The 19,517-nt window shown below is 39.5% G+C and overlaps 1 protein-coding gene and 1 pseudogene across 1 annotated transcript; one reads left to right on the plus strand and one right to left on the minus strand.

Annotated features, from left to right (window-relative positions):
* Window positions 1-1,305: 1,305 nt before the first annotated feature.
* On the minus strand, window positions 1,306-3,740 carry LOC111319042 (beta-1 adrenergic receptor-like). Its single transcript, XM_022921873.2, has one exon. It carries the CDS (start codon window positions 3,452-3,454, stop codon window positions 2,480-2,482), a length of 975 nt encoding a protein of 324 aa, XP_022777608.2. The 5' UTR covers window positions 3,455-3,740; the 3' UTR covers window positions 1,306-2,479.
* A 15,367-nt stretch (window positions 3,741-19,107) lies between these two features.
* The window catches only part of LOC148730827 (melanocyte-stimulating hormone receptor-like), a 960-nt pseudogene continuing 550 nt past the window's right edge, over window positions 19,108-19,517 (plus strand).

Genomic DNA, 19,517 nt, shown 5'->3' on the forward strand with positions numbered 1-19,517 from the left:
TTGTACACTTCGTAGCAGTCCTTTGCAAAACAACAACGTGAAATTACCAAAATCTACGCCGCCTGAAAACGATAGGCGTCTTTTAATCGACGTCTTCCATGGCGTTGCCGTCGTGACTGCTCAAGTTCCCTATTAACACCATGATGGCGACGGCAACGAGGACGTGGCAAAACAAAACATCTAACGGGCAGAACAATGGCCAACACCTGCGTTTTAAAATTTTGTACACGTCGTAGCAGTCCTTTGCAAAACAACAACGTGAAATTACCAAAATCTACGTCGCCTGCAAACGAAACTCGTGACGGCAAATTATTTAATTTCCATTTGTAACTCAACGCTCCTCGATACTTCATGCTGAGGATGAGATGTAGCTCAATAATAGACGGTAAACACGTGCAGTTATTTTCGAAATTCTAATTATCAGTAGAAATTCATTTTTTGATTGACGTCTTCCTTAGCTTTGCGTCCTAACTCCTTAATGTCCTTCTTTATGACGCTGGCACGCATTAAATGATAATTTTGAGAGATTTTTTAGAAAACACCATGCATTCAAATGGAAATCCAACAAAACAATAAAAAAGCTTTAAAACCTTTTTCCTTCGGAATTCATCGAAAGTTTAAAGAGCAACGAAGACCTTAATGTGAATAACATTAGACCGGTGTCCAAGTATTATTTACATTTATAAAGCCAGCTTCATTACTATATAACTGTTAACATCGTTTTATTGAAAAAATGCTCATGAAACTTTCGGCATCATCGATTTTCTAATACCTCTTTCCTCGCTAAAAATAAATGCGTATAATTTGGGATCGTACAGGAGAAAATCTTAAAAACAATAGTTGATTTTCATTTATCTTCCTTTGAAACCGATCGTTATTCATCACGGTTATCACTCCATTGGCGACAATCCCCTTTCCTGATCCCCTCTCCGTTACCCTGAAAGCCACGAGAAATAACGTTGTTGGGAATATTCTCCAATATTTGGAAATGACTTTTCAAATCGCCACGTAATCGTTCTTTAAGCTATCGATTGTCCTTCAAATCATAAAAAAATTTAAGCACTGCTTTAGTGGCAGAAGGATGAATGGCACAACCTTCCTTCTGTTTTATTGGACGCTGGCACGTCATTCAGTTGTCAGTGCTAGTTCTGAGAAATTTTGGCATTACAGTCCACAGTCATGGGTAAAATTAATGTGGGAGGAAAGAACCCCTGTACGAAGCTTATACAGGTCTGCAACCACTTCTGTTTTGTTTTCATAAGGATTTAAAAGAGCGACGGAATCCTGGATACGAATAGTATCATGTCTGCTATCCTACTTTTAATTGCATCCATAATTACAATTTCACTGTCCATCGATGACAAAACGAGCTTTCCCGTTCGAATTCACTTGTGATTGATTGTGTACTTGAAATTGGAACAACCCAATTATGTAGCCTCTAGATTATATCAGTAACTAAAGTTAACTTGCAATCCTCTTTCTCCCTATCTCATTTATTGTAAACAATTACCGCGGAAAGTCCTTGTAAGCAAAACAGAGTAGATTTACTTATCAGTATGGACGACATTTGATGACGGATTGTAGTTTGTCCGAAATGTCCGATTGCTCTTCCAAGACATCTTTCGCAGTATGTTTATGATGACGTGTCGAACGTGTCATCTTCCAGCAGTAAATGACCGGGTTCAAAGATGAATTAAGATACACAAAGTCCATGAGAAAAAATACAATTTTTTAAAACCAGAAAGCGAACCATAGATTCGAATAACAGCCATGCAAATAAGAAAAGGGAAATGACAAATTAATAACACAAGATATACATAGAATATGTTAACCGTCGATTTAATAGGGACAGCGAAGTTGTCCATCTCATTAGACTGAGCTTCGTCCCGCACATTTGCATAGACTGAATGTTATTCTTGTCTCGTCGGACAGTTAAATACATCCTGACCTACACCAAAATATGGCGTAATTTGGGAATTCTACCTTTGAGGCAGAAGCATAGATGGCACAAGTTTCCTTCTGTTTTATTCCAAGCTGGTGCATCATTCAGTTATCAGTGCTAGTTTACAGAGAGTTAGCGAAACATTACGCAGTCACCGACAAACTTTTCAATTAATTAAAAGCACGAAGCTCACGTCCGCATCCCCTCCCGTCTTTTTCAATCGTGATTTTGAATTTAGAGCTACGAAAACTTTGATATGAATAATATCATTAATATCATGTCTGTTATCCTTGTTTCATTGCCATCCGTAATAACAATCTCACGGTTCATCCATAACAAAACCATTTTTCCTCTTCAAAGTGGCCTTTTTCTCTCCAGTTGCGACAATTTGATATGTTGTGTAGTTAAATTCGGAGCAGCGCAATTATTTGGTTGACGGGTCATATCATTAGGTTTATGTTTAGTTTTCTTTGTCCCTATTTACTTTGTCGTAAATTTGTAAACTGCACATAGTCCTTGTAGGCCACACAGAGTGGATCAGTTATCAACCTCGACGACGCTCCATCGCCGATTGTAAATTACGTGAGAAGGCTGGTTTCTTCTCCGATACACCTTCCACAGTATGCCCGTGATAGCGTGTCGAATTCGTCTCATCTTCCAGCAGTAAATGACAGGGTTCAAAGAGGAATTTAGATATACGAGAGTCAATGAGAAAAGATAGAGCTTTTTCAAAGCGAATTGCGAGCCATAGATTCTAATAGCAGCCTTGCAAATGAAAACAGGCAAATAACAAATTAAAAACACGACAAATACTATGAATATTCCACTTGTTGATTTAATGAGAACAACAAAGTTTTTCATTTCATCGGACTGAGCTTCGTCTCGTATTTGCAAGGACTGAATCAGATTCCTGTGTCGTCGGGCAGTTAAATATATCCTGATGTACACCACAAATGTCAGAATGAAGATGAAAGACATAGAAACTAAGCTAAAAAGATATTGATTACTGACTGGCACCCACAGTATCATCAAAGAACTAAATGCACTATACACCCATATGCTGATCACCACAATAACAACACGCTTGTGAGTCACAAGCTCTTGGTATCTGAGATGAAGATGAATAGCTAAGAACCTGTCTACACTTACGGCCGCAACACCAAGGAACGAGGCAGATAAAAATAAGAAACTTGAAATACTCCACATTTGCAGAGTGTTACAGCCAGGATTGTCCAGTTGTAGCCAATTGATCATAAGGAAACTGTATAATGGTTGAGTAAACAAACCAACTGCAACATCAGAGCAGGCAAGACTCAGCAGCAGAGTTTTTAAAGTTTTTGCCATCGTCGAGGTCTTGCGTATGGCATAGATTGTCACAATATTCAACATGATGGAGGTGTAAGTTAGACAAATGTTGAGGACACAGTTGGCGATAAAATTCGATCGAAGATCTGCAAGTTCGGCGTATGTGGGGAGATATTGCAAAGAATCATTACAAAACAATTCGTTCATGATATTAGCTCACGTATAAAAGATAGGAACCCCTATTTCAGATGAATAAAATGTGTTGTGATTCTTTAGCAGGACAGTTTCTTCTTAATCAGGGTAGTGATCATGCTGCGGAAAACGTTCCTTTTCTTCGCAAAAGTGATGATGGTCAATTGAAGGTATACCGTAATTATGATATCGGTTCTTAAGATGTAAGGCAATGATAATATCAGTGATAATAATCAAATGACAAATAAAGAACTTCAAGTTGCGTCAGATGCATCAACAGACGGAGGCGGTCAGGACGTTCAATTATACTTTACATGCTTAACTGCAAATAAAACAATAAATATTGAGCGGTTTTCGAAAGCCGAAGTTAAATGTCATGTCATCTGTCAAAATGAGTTTAGACAATTCTCTCACAAGGCTTAACTTTCAAAGTATATCTTAGACCTCATTAACATCAGCAAAATACGTTTATTAAAACTTGGTTTAACTGAATGGACATCAAAAAAAGAGACCTGAGAGACTGCACGAGTGTTCCATAGATTTCAATAGTGTTCAACTAAATAAACGGTCTTTTCATGGTATGGGTTCTCAGGTGTAAACCGATTACCAATGATAAAAAAAGAACTTACGTCAGACGTATCAACAGACGGAGTCGTTCATGGTGTTCAAATGTATTTTGTAATCGAGAATTTTCTCTGAGGTTCGTTTTTAAGGTCTATGTTGCACTTTTTGATTTTTGTTTTATACCCATTTAAAATTGGATAAAACTTTTTAACACGGTACCTGAGAGTTGCCCTGACGAAGCAGACGGAGGTTATCAAGAAAAACTCATCAATCCCTCGTGGCACAAGTGTGAACCATCTGAAGTGATCTATAACGTAATCGCTAAAACTTCGAATTAAGGCCGCCAGTGTTGTAGCTTTCATAACTAGGCTACTGTTTGCATTTGGATTACATCTCAGTATACAGTCCCAATACACTATCATTAACTATCCTTGTTAGTCACTTAGTGGTATTCAGTTATCAACATGGAAGACACTTGATCACCGATTGTAAATAAAGTTAGATGGGGGATTTTCGTCTCCAAAACATGTTCTGCAGTACGTCTACGATTGCATGTTGAATGTGACGAACTTATCTTTGAGGAATGAATGAGAGGGTTCAAAGATAAGTCAACAAAACATGAGAGCCCACGAGTAAAGACAAAATTAATGTATTAAACTAATTTTAAATTTTATTCGATCGAGTGACAGCTATTCATGTTTGTTAGGACATTAATAAAACATACGTTATGGAACTTTTGATATCATCGATTTTCTAACACCTCAGTTCTCGCTATTCACGAATGTGCGTTTGCAATAATCGTTGCTGTTAGAAGTAATTTTGTTATATAAACTAAGTTGAAATTGTAAGCCACCGTAACGAATAAAAAAGCTGACGTTTCGAGCGTTAGCCCTTCGTCAAAGCGAATGGAGGAATTGTGGGTTGTATGTGGGTTTCTATGCAGAAAGCGGAGCTACGACATTGGTGGGAACATGGTGACGAGAGAAACACGACTGAATTAGTGGAATCAAAAGCGTTGCTTGATACCTGTGGGATTAAGAGCGCAGATTTGAAAGATAAACTTTTGCAAAAGTTACGTTGGCTAATTTACAATTTCAACTTAGTTGACATAACCAAATTACCTTATTACTCCCACCGACGCAATACCACAGTTTCTTTAGAAACTTTCAGCCTTTATTGAGCCGTTAGAGGTAAATGCGTATAATTTTGGTTTCTACAGGAGAAAGACATTAAAACCGTTCATCCGTCATTTACCTTCCTAAAGGACTGGTCATTTTCTCCTAGATTTTGAAAGGCATTTTCATATTCCCACGTAATTATCATTGATATGCCTAAAATTTGAGCCGTCGATTGTCTGTAAAAATAGACTTTTAAGCACTTTTATTACGAGATTATTTTTTGACTACATTTTACATTAATTCCTAACCCTTTCTGCCATATGCAGGCTAATCAATAACTCTAAAAGTCGTCTCTGTTTTCGTTTTCATGTTCAGTTTTCTGCTTGGACTTAGTTTTTATCTCGAAAGTGTAAAGAAAAACGAAATGTTTTTCCCTGTTTTTTTTTTTTTTTATTTTTTCAATTTTCAACCCTATCGAGCATCCTTATTTTTCAATCCACTCAACAGCAATTATTACCATCAATTTTCCTTCCCTCTTAAATACCAGCTTCTGTTTATTTTTCTTTCTGAGGACAAAACGTTACGCTCTTAATGTGAAGCTCCTAATTTAGTCGTAGATTACGTTGGCGGAGGTGCACGTGAAGTGATCGGTGATCGTAATGGGTCGCTTGGGTCTCGATACTTTCTGAGCGTTGTGTATTAAGGGACAAGATTTGCATCGTGCGCGAGCGCATTTAAAAGTTCCGGGTTTGTCATTAGTTTGGAATGAACTTCTGACCAAAAACTTGCCTATGCTTTAGTTGCGTTTGAATGAAATAAGTGGAGGTTGCGAAAAGATAGTGCCGGTCTCTCGGATAAAGTTTTTAAGAATTATGGATTTAACTGTGTGTTTGTGAGTGTGAAACGTGAGAGTAAATGGAATGCGGTCGGAATTTTCCTTCCGTGACGTTTATAGTGCTGACTGTTGATCAATAAGTTAGGCGCGGTGGTGACCCGCTTCAACGAAGTAAACAGTGTGAGCACGTTTTTCGAAAAACTGACACATTGACTCTAATTTGTGGGAAAAATCAGTCATCTTTACATAAACGACGAAGTCTTAAAAACTGAGAAAAGGGAATGGAATTCTTAACATGAGATGGATGCGAAGATGAATACATCAAGTAATTATGCGAGTCTGTGGGTTTTTAATACACACTAGTAGATAAACCGTTGCCTTCAATTGAAACTTTGATATCTAAAAAACGACAAAAAATTGTCGGAAATTTCCCAGGTATATTTTAGAGCCGGGTGAAAAGAATTGACTGTGGCTATGAAATTAGTTTGCTCCTCTCTGGTAGAGGAGGTAGCGCCGATACAGTTGTCGATGTAGCGACCGTAGAGTTCCGGTTTGGGGCCAACGTATTGGCTAAAAAATGTATTGGCAATGTATTGGCAATCCGTGGTCTTTCCTTACATTTAGGCAACACGGAAAGCCGCAAAACTCTTGAACAGAAGTTAATCTTTCAAATCGGCACTCATAATCCCACAGGTATCATCGAACGCTTTCCATTCCACTAACTTATTCGTGTTTTTCTCGTTACCATGTTCCCACCAATGGCGTACCTCCGCTTCTATATTTAAACCCACATACAACCCCCCAATTCCTCCATTCGCTCTGACGAAGGGTTAACGCTGAGACGTCGGCTTTTCTATTTGTTACGGTGGCCAATTTACAACTTCAACTTCATAAAGCAGGCCAGGGAAGGGGGGATGGGGGGTCTTAAATATTGTCATTATTCAAATCCCCCTCCCCCGCGTGATAAGTAATGATCGGTTCCGTAGAAAGATAAATGAGCTATTTTTAGGTGACTTTTTAGGGTGAGCTATTTTTAGTGACTTTCTGCTGTAGAAACCTAAATTATACACATTTCCTTCTAATAGCAACGATCACCGGATAAACTTATTCGGGAATAGTGAGGACCGGGGTGTTAGAAAAACCGTGATACCCAAAGTTTCATGAACGTTTTTAATAAAGCAATGATTACAGTTATACAAAAATAAAACTGAATTTGTAAGTGTAAATAAAAGTAGGATAGCGGTTATAATATTATCTACATTAAGGTCGCCGTTGCTCTTTAAATTGCGATGAATTCCAAGAAAAACGAAAGAAACTGGACGCTTCGAAAGAGCACGGTTTTAAGGCTTTTTTATTGTTTTGTTGAGTTTACCTCTGACTGCACGGCATTTGCCAAAACATCTCTCAAAATGAGCATTTGTTTAAACGGTGGCGTACCAGCGTCATAAACTGATGACGGCCGGCTCGCGTGCTAACTTTCCCTTCATTGATTCAGAGAAAGTTATTGCAACACGCAAAAAGGAAAGTAAAAGAAAGAACTTGAAGTAAAAAACATTTGGAGAGGGAAGCATCCAAAAAGCGCCACAGGAACCAAACCAAGGATGCACTTAACACATAGAAATTGATATTTCATCACATCTCAAAATGAAAATGAAATAAATAACTGTAAAAAGCCTCTAAGGTTCCCGGGGCGATCCAGGCGCAAAGCCATGGACATTTGGGAAGTTCTCATTATGGATTTTATCATTCGAGTGCATCCTTCTACTTTATTTCTATGTCGTGTCCTGTGAGTAGTCTTTCATTATTACGCTGCAGGACGACTGGAGACGAATCGGTGAGAGGTTTGAAGGGGGTCTGGCACTAAGGTTATGTAGCGCACAAGAAGATTGGAGACGAGTTGGTGAGGGGTTTGCCTGAGGTCTGGCACTAAGCAGTTATTGGGTGAGGTTGAGCATGATGTATTTTCCTTTATTTGGAGCCAAAATATACATGGGTATTTGCACGCGGACATTATCGGTACCAAGGTGCGAACAGTTTACCGAGAGCGAGGCTTGAGGAAAGTGTTGCACTTTACGTACCTCTTCGATAACGTCACCTAATTTTTATTTAACTAATTTTGCGGCGACAGCTCTCTTTTTGCGTGACCATGTTAATCGAGGTAGCTGTTTCTTGGTTTTTAATAATTTGCTAGAAAACTTAAGAGTCACTCTACCTAACCACCGCGTGAAGGGCGGCACAAGGTCGGAAAAATGAACCCCTCGATATTTCATCCAGAGATAACCTATAGTATACTATGAATCGTGATATAAGTTGTAGGTTCTAGAGTTTTTACATTTTTGAGAAAATTACGAAAAACCGTCGACCACCCGTGAAGCCGAAAAATCACAAAAATTAGGTCAATTTTCATGATCAGATAATCGAACTCGCGTGAAGGCGCATAACAAATTATGGTTTTCCTTAGTTTATAAATTTATTAAGGAGGTATTGCTAAGCTGCCTTGATGACATTTCAGACTTGCAATAGTAATTCCGAGTTCCTGGAGAGCAAGCAAAGAGAACCGAAATTTCTAGACTCTGAAAATAAAAAAAAATCCATGCCGTTTTCAAACATCTCAAAACATACTCGATATTATACAGAATTCTTTCAAAATTAATTCATAGCAATTAAAAGAGCTTTTTTTGAACGTGATATAATTTTTTTCTTGGCAAAAACTATTTCTGAGGCGAGCGGCCCCATGCAAGTTGACCCAATTTGACCTTTCGAAGAGATTTTGTTTCACCAGGAAATGTAAACAATTCGACTAGCCTTAGCTCGCTTTCTAAGCAAACCATAGAAAAACCCTGCCAGTTCCCATTAAAACTGCCCAGTAAATCTAAGATAAAATTTAGATGACAGCTTACCTTCTAAATGGGTGTTTGAAGGCAAATAACTTTGATGTTCTATGCTAATGTTCCAGTGTCTTGCTTAGCCACCGGCCTTTTCATACGGCTACGGCATTTTCTAAGTGTAACCTTAAGTTTCCCCGGTTTGTGCAATATTTTTGCGGAACCTGGATCCATTTCTTACATATAGAGCCTCTTTTGGGTGTCTATTGAGTTTTGTATTGAATGTCTCTAATGAAAAGAGGCAAGATGTGAAGGAACTAATTAATTGAACTGAAAAATAGACCCAGATAGATGTCACGTAATCTTCACATCTAAGTGATAACGTGCCGCAAATACGTCCGCATGGATATTTTTGCCTTGCTTTTGCTCATTTCTTCATTTTCTTCCTTATTAGCATACAATGTTTTCGTTTTTGTTTTTGTTTTTGTTTTTTTTTTGTTATCACAAGCCTATTTTGAAGGAGAGTTCTTTGTATGCCATACTTTGAGTCGGTGTATATACACGCAACACATTTGCTTTTCCCATTTTCTAGTGACTGTGCAACAAACTAGAAATCCTATCTAGATTTAGCTTCAAAATTCAAACGCCTGGGCAAGTCCATCGCTAATGATTTCCTAAAGCTAGATAAAAGGGAATAATAATGTAGATCTGAAAAAGTTACTGGCCGCAAAGCGTGACTTTGTAATTTACGTATGATGCACGATCCTTCGCAGTAGACAGCGCTATTTATGCAATAGCTATCTATTGCGAAGGATCGTGCATCATACGTATTTAATACCGCAGTTCAAAATATATGAACTTCATATATTCATTGTATCTGATTTACCATCACGGGTTTATTACGAATCAACTTAACGCCCTGCACCCAGTTGGCTTGTTAGCTCAATTGGTAGAGCGCTGCACTAGTATCGCAGAGGTCAGTGGTTTGAATCCCGTACAGGCCTGATTCTTTTATTCAGGTCTGATTTTCGCTATTGCATAAATAGCGCTCTCTACTACGAAGGATCGTGCATCATACGTATTTAATACCGCTGTTCAAAATATATGAACTTCATATATTCATTGTATCTGATTTATCATCACGGGTTTATTACGAATCAACTTAACGGCCTGCTTCCAGTTGGCTTGTTAGCTCAATTGATAGAGCGCTGCACTAGTATCGCAGAGGTCAGTGGTTCGAATCCCGTACAGGCCTGATTTTTTTATTTAGGTCTGATTTTCGCTATTGCATAAATAGCGCTTTCTACTGCGAAGGACCGTGCATCATACGTATTTTGTAATTTGTATTCATTATATTTACCAATTTGCCAATGGCAGGTGGACACGCAAATAGGTCCCCTTCGTGGTGCATCTAACTTTTTAGGAATTATGTTCAACGAGATACCTTTCGATGCAGAAGTAGACGCGCGCTTTTATATGATTCTTCGAAAACTGTCCCTTCGGAAACTGAAAATGATTTGGTTTTAGGTTCGCACAAGTCATGTCTCTTTTCGTAGAGCACGTAAAACTGTTGTGAGGGTTGCCATCAAGAGAGATCAAAGGCCCTGTTTACAAGCAAGGAAGGTAACCCTTGTGCTAGGGTTACCCTAGCAGGCGGGTCAAAGATAGCCCGGGTTTACAAGCAAAATTTGACAGGTAGGGTTTCCCTACCACCCGGGACAACTTACTTATGCTTGGTAACCGCACGAATTGTTATCAATGTTCAAAGGGTCTCGAAACAAGTAAAAAGTTGTCCCGGGTAGGCGAGTTATCTCCAGCAGAGCGTTTGCAAGGCAGCTAGGGTTACCCTAGCGCTAGGATAACCCTAGCGCTCAGCTAGGGTTACCCTAGTGCTAGGGTAACCCTAGCTGCCTTGTAAACACGTCCATGAAAAAAAAGAAGAAATGTAGGAGCGTTAGGGTAACCCTCCTGCCAGAGTAACCCTAGCACTAGGGTTACCCTACCTGCTTGTAAACAGGGCCTAAGTTTAAAACAGATAATTACCAAACGCAAATAGGTCTATGGCAAACGCTTTATTTACCTCTCAAAAGTTCTAAATATAGAATTCTCTCAGAGTTCGAGCTGTTATCTTTTAAAATCGAACTTGTCGATCGCTTGCCCGATAAGCGAAGTTAGCACGTGCAAGGCTCCTAACTGTTTCTTAAATTCAGCAAACCTTATTACGCGGGCAAACTCCACTGGATTAAAATCTTTACAACTTTACAAAAATATGTGCAGGAAAGTAAGTTTAGGTCTGTTAAAGTGTATTGTATAACTTGAGCGCTCACTTTGTCCAAAAAAAAATTTGAAATCAAACATTATTTACAATTCGGCATCTCGAGTAATTAGGATGCACGTGTTTACTTCTGCCGAAATTGAGTCATTTGCGCTGCGTCATCGGTTAAAGAATTGGAAAATGGAGAGAAATTGTTCGTTTCAGCGGCTATATCTCGTTGGTGGCCAATGCGGTCAAGACCCTTGAAGCACTAAAGTCCAAGATTTAGTTCCCTTGCTAACTTGTAACAAGGGTATATCACGCCACAAAAGCTCTCTTGGGCTGAGGACCGGCTGCAGCGTAGACACTGAAGTGGAACTGATTCTATCAAGGTCTTCAATTTTCAGTTTTCCCTTCCAACACTTCTGAAATAGATATTTGTCCCACTCATCGTTCTTCGCTGGGCATTGGGTGGAGAAGGGGTTTGGCGCGTTGCCAAGACCCACAACTTATTGCCCTTTCAAAGAGTATTCATGAGCTTTCTTTGGTAAGTACTAGCTACTTTGCGAGTCTAGCACATACCATTGATTTTATATGTACAGCATCAAAGCCTGAATTTCATTAAGTCACCACACAACTCTTATTCTGCATCGCTCTTTTTTAATCAGACTCCCTGATTATACTTAGCGACGCTATTGTTATGGTTGTTTCTAAAGATTTTCAATCATTTATGCCACGCCTTGTTTTCTATATATTAACATGAACCGTGCGCAATATAACAGTTGACGTTGCTGTTCCTGGCTGAGGAGACGACTCTTACTCGTCCTGAACACAGTACCCCAGCCACCCCAGGAGGAAGCTTCTATTTGCCACCTAGCGGCGACTCGTCCTCCTTTGAGGAAATCTCCTTTGACAGCGCACCAGCTACAACATAGTGCGAAACAAGGTCCAAGACCACTGACCCACTCAATAATTATTTACGCACTCGAGAAATCAGTCCCATTCGTTCTCGGCCACAACGGCCTTGGGAAGAAGCGAGTGAAAGAATACGACGTTATCACTTGCGGAAGGCAGGTCAAGGTCTATTTACACTTCTAAAAGACATAGCTCCAAGTTATAGTGGTTCTCTCTTCGAGGCAGTCTATTCCTCTGGTGTCATACAAAGAACCTTGCAATGTAACGGAGGGGAAGCCACAAGCAGTTCAGTCGACAAAACCATGATGAGCGCACACGCCGAGTGCTACCGTGCAGCAGACAGCTGGGAGAAGCGTCGGCAAATCCTGTCCATTATGGCTAATAAGAATCAGCTCCGACACTGGCTACCCGATTTATCTCAGTATCGTTTTACTGAGGCCATACGCCACTGCTTAGTATATGGAAGGGGAGCACCAGTGCTAATAGTTCCGACGCCAAAGATGAGAGTATCCACTGCTCAAATCGACCACTTCATAATGTTCATCACTAGTTCCCGTATTATCCAAGATTTGCCTTTTGGCGAAAGAACAATCATCTTATCATTCACTGTTAGCTAAACAAGAGGCAATCAGCAATGATCTCACTTTGGAGCCACCTACTGAAAATTCAACGTCATTCTGTGATTTCGTTGAGGTAACAGAAAAGCACATTGTGGAGTACGCCGCTAAATCTTCTAATAAATCTTGCTGTTTAGATACTATCTCATCTATCGTCTACAAAGAATGGGTTAAAGTGCTACTTCCAGTTATTGCAAAGATCGTTAACATGTCACTCGATACAGCTACTGTACCTAAATCCCTCAAGATTTCTACTGTCTCTCCTCTCATAAATAAGCCAAATGCTGATCAAAACCAGTTTGCTAATTTCAGATCAGTATCAAACCTAAGCCTAGTCTCTAAAATTATTGAAAAGTCTGTGGCGGTTCAACTTACCTATTACATAACGAAGCACCACTTGGGTGAGATGTTCCAATCTGCCAATAAAGTCTCTAGTTCTACAGAAACCGCCTTAGTTAAAAGTGCAGAATGCTATCCTACGCGCTGTTGATACAAACCATTCTATTGTTTTGCTACTATTAGACTTATCTGCGGCCTTCGATACGGTAGACCATTCTATACTGTTGTCAAGACTAGAGCAAAGATCTAGTGTAAAAGGAAAAGTTATCCAATGGATTAAGTCTTATCTCATGGACCGTGAACAGTTTGTACAAATTGAAAACTGTAAGTCAACGTTACGCAAATTGGTACATTGCGTTCTACAAGGATCTGTTTTGGGCCGATTATTGTATGTACTATATACTTCTTCAATAGCTGATATTATTAAGAGCTGTGATCTACAAAATCATTTATACGCTGATTACACGTAAATTTTTGTGTCTTTCTTGTCAAGTTCGCAAGATGAACTATCAACCGTTAGATCTAGAGTGGAATTGTGTGTAAGACACATTGATTCATGCATGATATTGAATGGCTTGAAGCTCAACCAAGATAAAACCAAATTGTTACTCATTAGTTCCAGGTTTCGTCAATCTCCTGTACTCAATTTTTTCTTAAGTTGCTGATTAAAAGATTAACCCAGCTCAATCTACAAGAAATTTAGGGGTGTTTTTCGATCAACATCTAACAATGGATGAGCAAGTGAAAAGAGTCTGTCAAGCTTCGTACTATCACCTAAGGAATATAAGTAAGATACGAAGATATCTCAGTCCGGAAACTGCTGAAATTGTGATTCAAGTTTACATTACATCTAATTTGGATAATTGCAATTCCCTTCTCTATGGACTACCTAACTATATGATTAACAAGCTACAGTCTATACAGAACGCTGCTGCGCGAGTTATTACTTTGACAAAGAAATGGGAACATATTACACCTGCATTAAAGAAACTTCATTGGCTACCTGTTAGGTATCGCACTATCTTCAAAATACTTCTACTTGTCTATAAAGGTCTACATGGCTTAGCTCCAACTTATATTGCTGAACTGTTGCATCAAAGGAATTATGGCTCTCGTGTACTGCGTTCCTCATCACAAATGCTCTTGATGGTTCCAAGAACATTTCGAAAGAACTATGGTGACTGTGCCTTCTCCATTGCCGGTCCCAAGCTTTGGAGCGATTTACCATATTCCCTGAAAACATCTGAATTTGTTGCAATTTTCAAGAAGAACCTTAAAGCATACTTTTTCAAAGACGCTTTTTAATTTACGATTTTCAGTAATTTAATTGCTATGTTAATTAGTCTATAATTTTGGAAAGCGCTACGGAGAACTAGTAAAAGCTTAGCGCTATATAAATGCTTTATTATTATTATTATTATTATTATTATTATCATTATTATTATTTTTATTATCGACGAAAGAGACTATCAAGGTTCCAAACGTCATACGGATGATTATTCTAGAGCGAATATTCATCCAGTATATAACTTACTGCCAGGAGTCTGGGTTCACGCCACTAAGCCGCCCTACCCTTTTGCGGATTTTGAGCAAGTGTGCTGCGTCTGTTTGGACATCGGTTTAAGGCCTCGATTATGTTAGCGCTGCAGGTGAGGAAGCATTTGACGATCTGTGCGATGTTGTTGAAACCCTTGAAGATGTAGGACAAGGCATGGGATAGGCGAAACGGTACCTTAAAAGTGACTTTAAGGTGGGTGTGACCCTCGCTGGGCAGATACCCCTATACCTCTATATGTCACTCGCCCTAAATCTTTGTCTTGTCCGTTCAAGACCGTCTGTTATCGGCAGGATAATGCGGCTGCTACCATTGCGGAACCACTCTCGTCTGTGCAGCAGCCATTGGCCATGAAGGTGTCAAGATCAGGCGTCTAGACTTTTCTGATCCACTAGGAGGAAAGTCGGCATGTGATCGGAAGGCTGCGACTATAAAGTCACACATGAGGATTTATCTTGACGTTGGAAATGATATCGAGACGCCTGAGCAGATGAGAGACGCGAAACTCTCTTCTGGTGGAGTTCCTAGTCCAAGTCCCGACGGTGCTATCTTCAAATATAGAGGGCTATGCAGTTACTGCAGCGATCTTCAGCTGTCCTAAGAAGGGTTGTGTCAAAACATTTGTGAGATATTCATCAATGCAGTGGCATTTAGACAGTGAAAAACACCAACGTGCTCTTGAGCGATATACTCTACTGGACAGAGCTGCTGTTGGATATGCTCAAAGGCTTGAGGGGCAATGCGCAGCTGTTCCAGAGCTGGACGCAGTTGCAGAACCGCCATCTTCTCACGACATGCCACCAAAGGGCTGGGCGCTCAAGTCAAGTGCTTCCCGTAGATGAAGATTTACGCACAAGCAAAAGAACTACCTGACTGAGAATTTTCAACATGGTGAGCGGTCAGGACGAATAAGTGATCCGGTATCAGTTGCGCGTTCTATGATGTCTGCCGCGGACTCGCAAGGGAAACGGATGTTCAGTAGTGAAGAGTTTCTGACTACATCTCAGGTCACTGGATTCTTCTCCGGACTTGCGGCAAAAAAGTCTCTGTTTAAAGGCCCATTTTCAACCGAGATGCCTTGCGCGCCCACATCATTTTTCATATATGAAAAATACGCTACTTTCCTCGAGGTTGCGCAATCGCTTTGATATCTTCTTCCATCTTACTAATTAGGGCTTTCAAAGTTCCATCTTGAATCATTTGCGAACAACAAACTATCGTAGTATCCATATCAGTAAATAGTTTTTAATTCTTACATGTATGACGGTGAAAAACGTCATTTGAAAAGTTGATGACGCCGAAGAAGCGGTCTAGAGGAAGGCCGGGTCTGCCCGGCTCGGCAAAGATTATTCGACTACGAGAGTCTGTGTATGATTTATGGAGGGCAAGGAAAACAACAATGGGTTTCAGTAACATTACAGACAGTGCTTTTTTCAGAAATGTTATTGCATTGTTCCTACGATGGAACTAGAGAGCAAATTTGTTTACTGTGTTCTTCGCCAAATCTTTGTTTTTCTTTTTAATAGTGTTTGTGAATGACTATCAGAGTTCGCCATTTCACAATAGCGCGATTCCAAAACAAAAACAAACGACTGCAAAGGATCTCGGATGAAAATGGACCTTTAACGATGATGATCTTGAAGAGGAGATTGAATGTGCCACCAAGGAAGCAACTATCGAAGAATTGACGAATGAGGTTTCTCGGGAACTTTTGCCAGGACACCCCATCATGTGATAAATGTAATCTATGCGAAATAACCTTAGGAGGGAGCTCAACACGACCAAGTTATTGGTTGCAAAACTAAGACATTTGTGCCGGGTTTGCTGTTGCTGTTGATGTAGCCATCACACGTAAACAACCCTATGCAGACAAAATTGAGGAGTACTGTCAAAAATTTCAATGCAAAGCGGATAAGTAAAGCCCAAAGTTAGCACAAGGGTGGGGTAGGGGGATGGGAGGAGGGTAATCATAGGGATGCGTTCTTCAGTATTACGACCAAAATACCACGCCAAACCCTAACCTAAGCATACGTCAGTCGTGGGAGCTCCGTCATATGGACTTTCTTCTTAAAATCAATGTCACTAAGATGCTTCAGGGAATTTATATAAGTTTGCGCTCAGCAGTAAAAATCGTTTTCAGGCTTGCGCCCGCGCATTTTGGTTTTCAAAATCTTCCAATCCCACATTCCCCCCCCCCCCCCCCCCCACACACACACACACACCCCTTTTAATACAAAAATGGAGTGGGCCGTCCTTTAAATTCAAAGTTAGCCCAAAGGTGGGGTAGGGGACTAGGGGGAGTGAATAGGGTGTGGTTACGAATTCTAAGCTATTTTCCACCACAACTGAGCTGAGCAATAGCTGAGTGGGCTAAGGAGAAAAACGGGAAGTTGTCCCGTTTTAACTTGATAGAAAAACGTATTTTGAGCGAAAGCAGTTGAGTAAATTACTGTTTAAATACTTGGAAAAGACATGAAAAAATCTTGCGTATATTTATATAACGATGGAAAATCTCAATTAAATTGTTGCAATGGCCATATAATGAACCGTTAAATACATTACGTACAACATTGCACCGGAAACTTCTTTCTCCCTCCCCGTCAGAAAAAAGTTAATCACCTGGTTTTGAAGTGACGAAGGAAAGATTGCGTTTCACTCACTTGACCGAGACTTACGTCTTGCGCTCACGAATTTTTTTTTATTATACAAGAAACTCAACGAATATAAAGAGTTTGCTCACTGAGAGATAGATATGGCAACTTCTGGATTGATTTTCTGGAAAAGTGTTGCACAAGCTTAGCTTGGAACCGGCGTATAAGGTCGATATTAAAATATGACCCTAAATTATCAGTGAGGCGTGGCAACAAAGCAGTGGAAAAATTAACTGAGAACGTCAAAATTATTTGTCTTTAAACACCCATTTGGAATTTAAGCTGTCATCGAAGTATTATCTCAGACTTACTGGGCAGTTTTAATGGGAACTGGCAGGGTTTTCGAATGGCTTGCTCAGAAAGGGAGCTAAGGCTAGTCGAATTGTTTATATTTCCCGCTGAAACAAAATCTCTTCGAAAGGTCAAACTGGGTCAACTTGCATGGGGCCGCTCGCCTCAGAAATAACTTTTGCCAAGAAAAAAATTATTTCACGCTCAAAAATAGCTCTTGTAGTTGCTAGAATTTAATTTTGAAAGAATTCTACGTAATATCGAGTACATTTTGAGATGTTTTAAAACGGTATGTAATTTTTGATTTTCAGAGTCTAGAAATTTCGGTTCTCTTCGCTTGCTCTCCAGGACTTCGGATTTACTATTGTAAGTCTAAAATATCATCAAGGCCGCTTAGCAATACCTTCTTAATAAAATTATAAACTAAGGAAATCCATAATTTGTTATGCGCCTTCCCGCGAGTTCGATTATCTGATTATGAAATTTGACCTTATTACTGTTACTTTTCCGGCTTCCCGTGTTGTCGACGGTTTTTCGTAATTTTCTCAAAAATGTAATAATCAAGAACATAAAACTTACATCACGATTCTTAGCATACTATAGGTTATCTCTGGACGAAATATTGAGAGGTCCATTACTCTGACCTTGTGCCACATTTTTTCAATCTCACTCGGTCTTTACAGAGTCGCTCTTAAGTGCACATTTCGGGTTTACTACAACCGATCTTCGAGTGTCGTCTATTTTGATAGCTGATCCACACTGCGTGGGTTTCAAGGATTGCATAAATTTACGACAAAGTAAATAGGAACAAGGGAGGTTCAAATATAAACCCAGCGATATTACCCGTAAGCTGAATAATTAGGCAGCTCGGAATTTGAATATACAAAATATCAAATAATCACATTTGGAGAGGAAGGGAAACTTTAAGGGTAAAAATTGACAAATTTTTACTGATGGTCGTAAACAAAGTTAACAGTAAAAGTTATTTCTGGTTACAACAATCAGGAATCATATAAGCTTTTGGCTGTAAAGTCATCAGCCCCTTGAAAGCCTCATGGAAAGGATCCCTCTAAATGGATTGTAAACGATTCGAAATTAGACTGAAATAAAATTTAGCATTCTGAGATGTACTCCTGTTCCAAACAGGATTCTATCTATGAACGCGACAACATGAGTTTAATTCGACATTTTAGAATGTAGGCCTAAGATCTTCTGCAGATGGTTGAAGCCTGTGCCGAGACGGGAACTTAATCTATTCAAAATATGAGGTTTTCTTGATTATCTTTGTGTCCTTAATCAATGGTAACTCTCCAGTTTTCATGTTAACTTGCGTCAATCTCATATGGGTGAAAAAAGGTAACAGCATGTCGAATATATGCTTAAAACGGGCAAGCCTTGGGAGAGAGTTGTAGATTGAGACTATGAATACAGCTGAACATCCTGATTCCATCCGTTAATTTGTGTGAAGGTAAGCTCTTTTTTCGTCATTGGCATAAATCTTAAGAATCCATACCATGGCAGGCGGATTTTATTTTGTTGAACTTTATCGCTATTTGGAGGAGAGGTGATATTTAAGAAGGAAAGTGGAATCAGTTATGTAGAAAATCACTGCCCAAAACAAGAAAGGTTGACCTGCTGAGGACTAGGAACACATTCAATTTGTCTGGAATAGTGGTTCTGATCTTTTATATGTGAGTTAATATCATGGGCGAATTGTTTTGTAACGAGTCGCAATATATCCCTACATATGCCGAACTTGTAGATCTTCGTTCGAGTTTTATTGCCAACTGCGTCTTCAACAGTTTTCTAACTTACACAACCATCATGTTGAATATTGTGACAATTTACGTGATACACAAAACGTCTACAATAGCAAAAACTTTGAAAACTTTGCTGCAGAGTCTTTCCTGCTCTGATGTTGCGTTGCTTTCTTTAGTCAACCATTATACACTTTCCTTCTGGTCAAGTGGCTACGACTAGACAATCTCAGCTGTTACACTTACCAAATGATAAGGATTTCGAGTATTCTATGTTCACCTGCTTTGTTCTTTGGAGTTATGGCTGTAAGTGTAGACAGGGTCTTAGCTGTTCATTCTCATCTCAGATACCAAGAG

The sequence above is a fragment of the Stylophora pistillata genome, chromosome 5, assembly GCF_964205215.1.
Source record: "Stylophora pistillata chromosome 5, jaStyPist1.2, whole genome shotgun sequence".
Taxonomy (NCBI): domain Eukaryota; kingdom Metazoa; phylum Cnidaria; class Anthozoa; order Scleractinia; family Pocilloporidae; genus Stylophora; species Stylophora pistillata.

Coding starts and splice junctions, on each gene's coding strand:
- LOC111319042 (XM_022921873.2), bottom strand. CDS start 3,454: ATGAACGAATTGTTTTGTAATGATTCTTTGCAATATCTCCCCACATAC.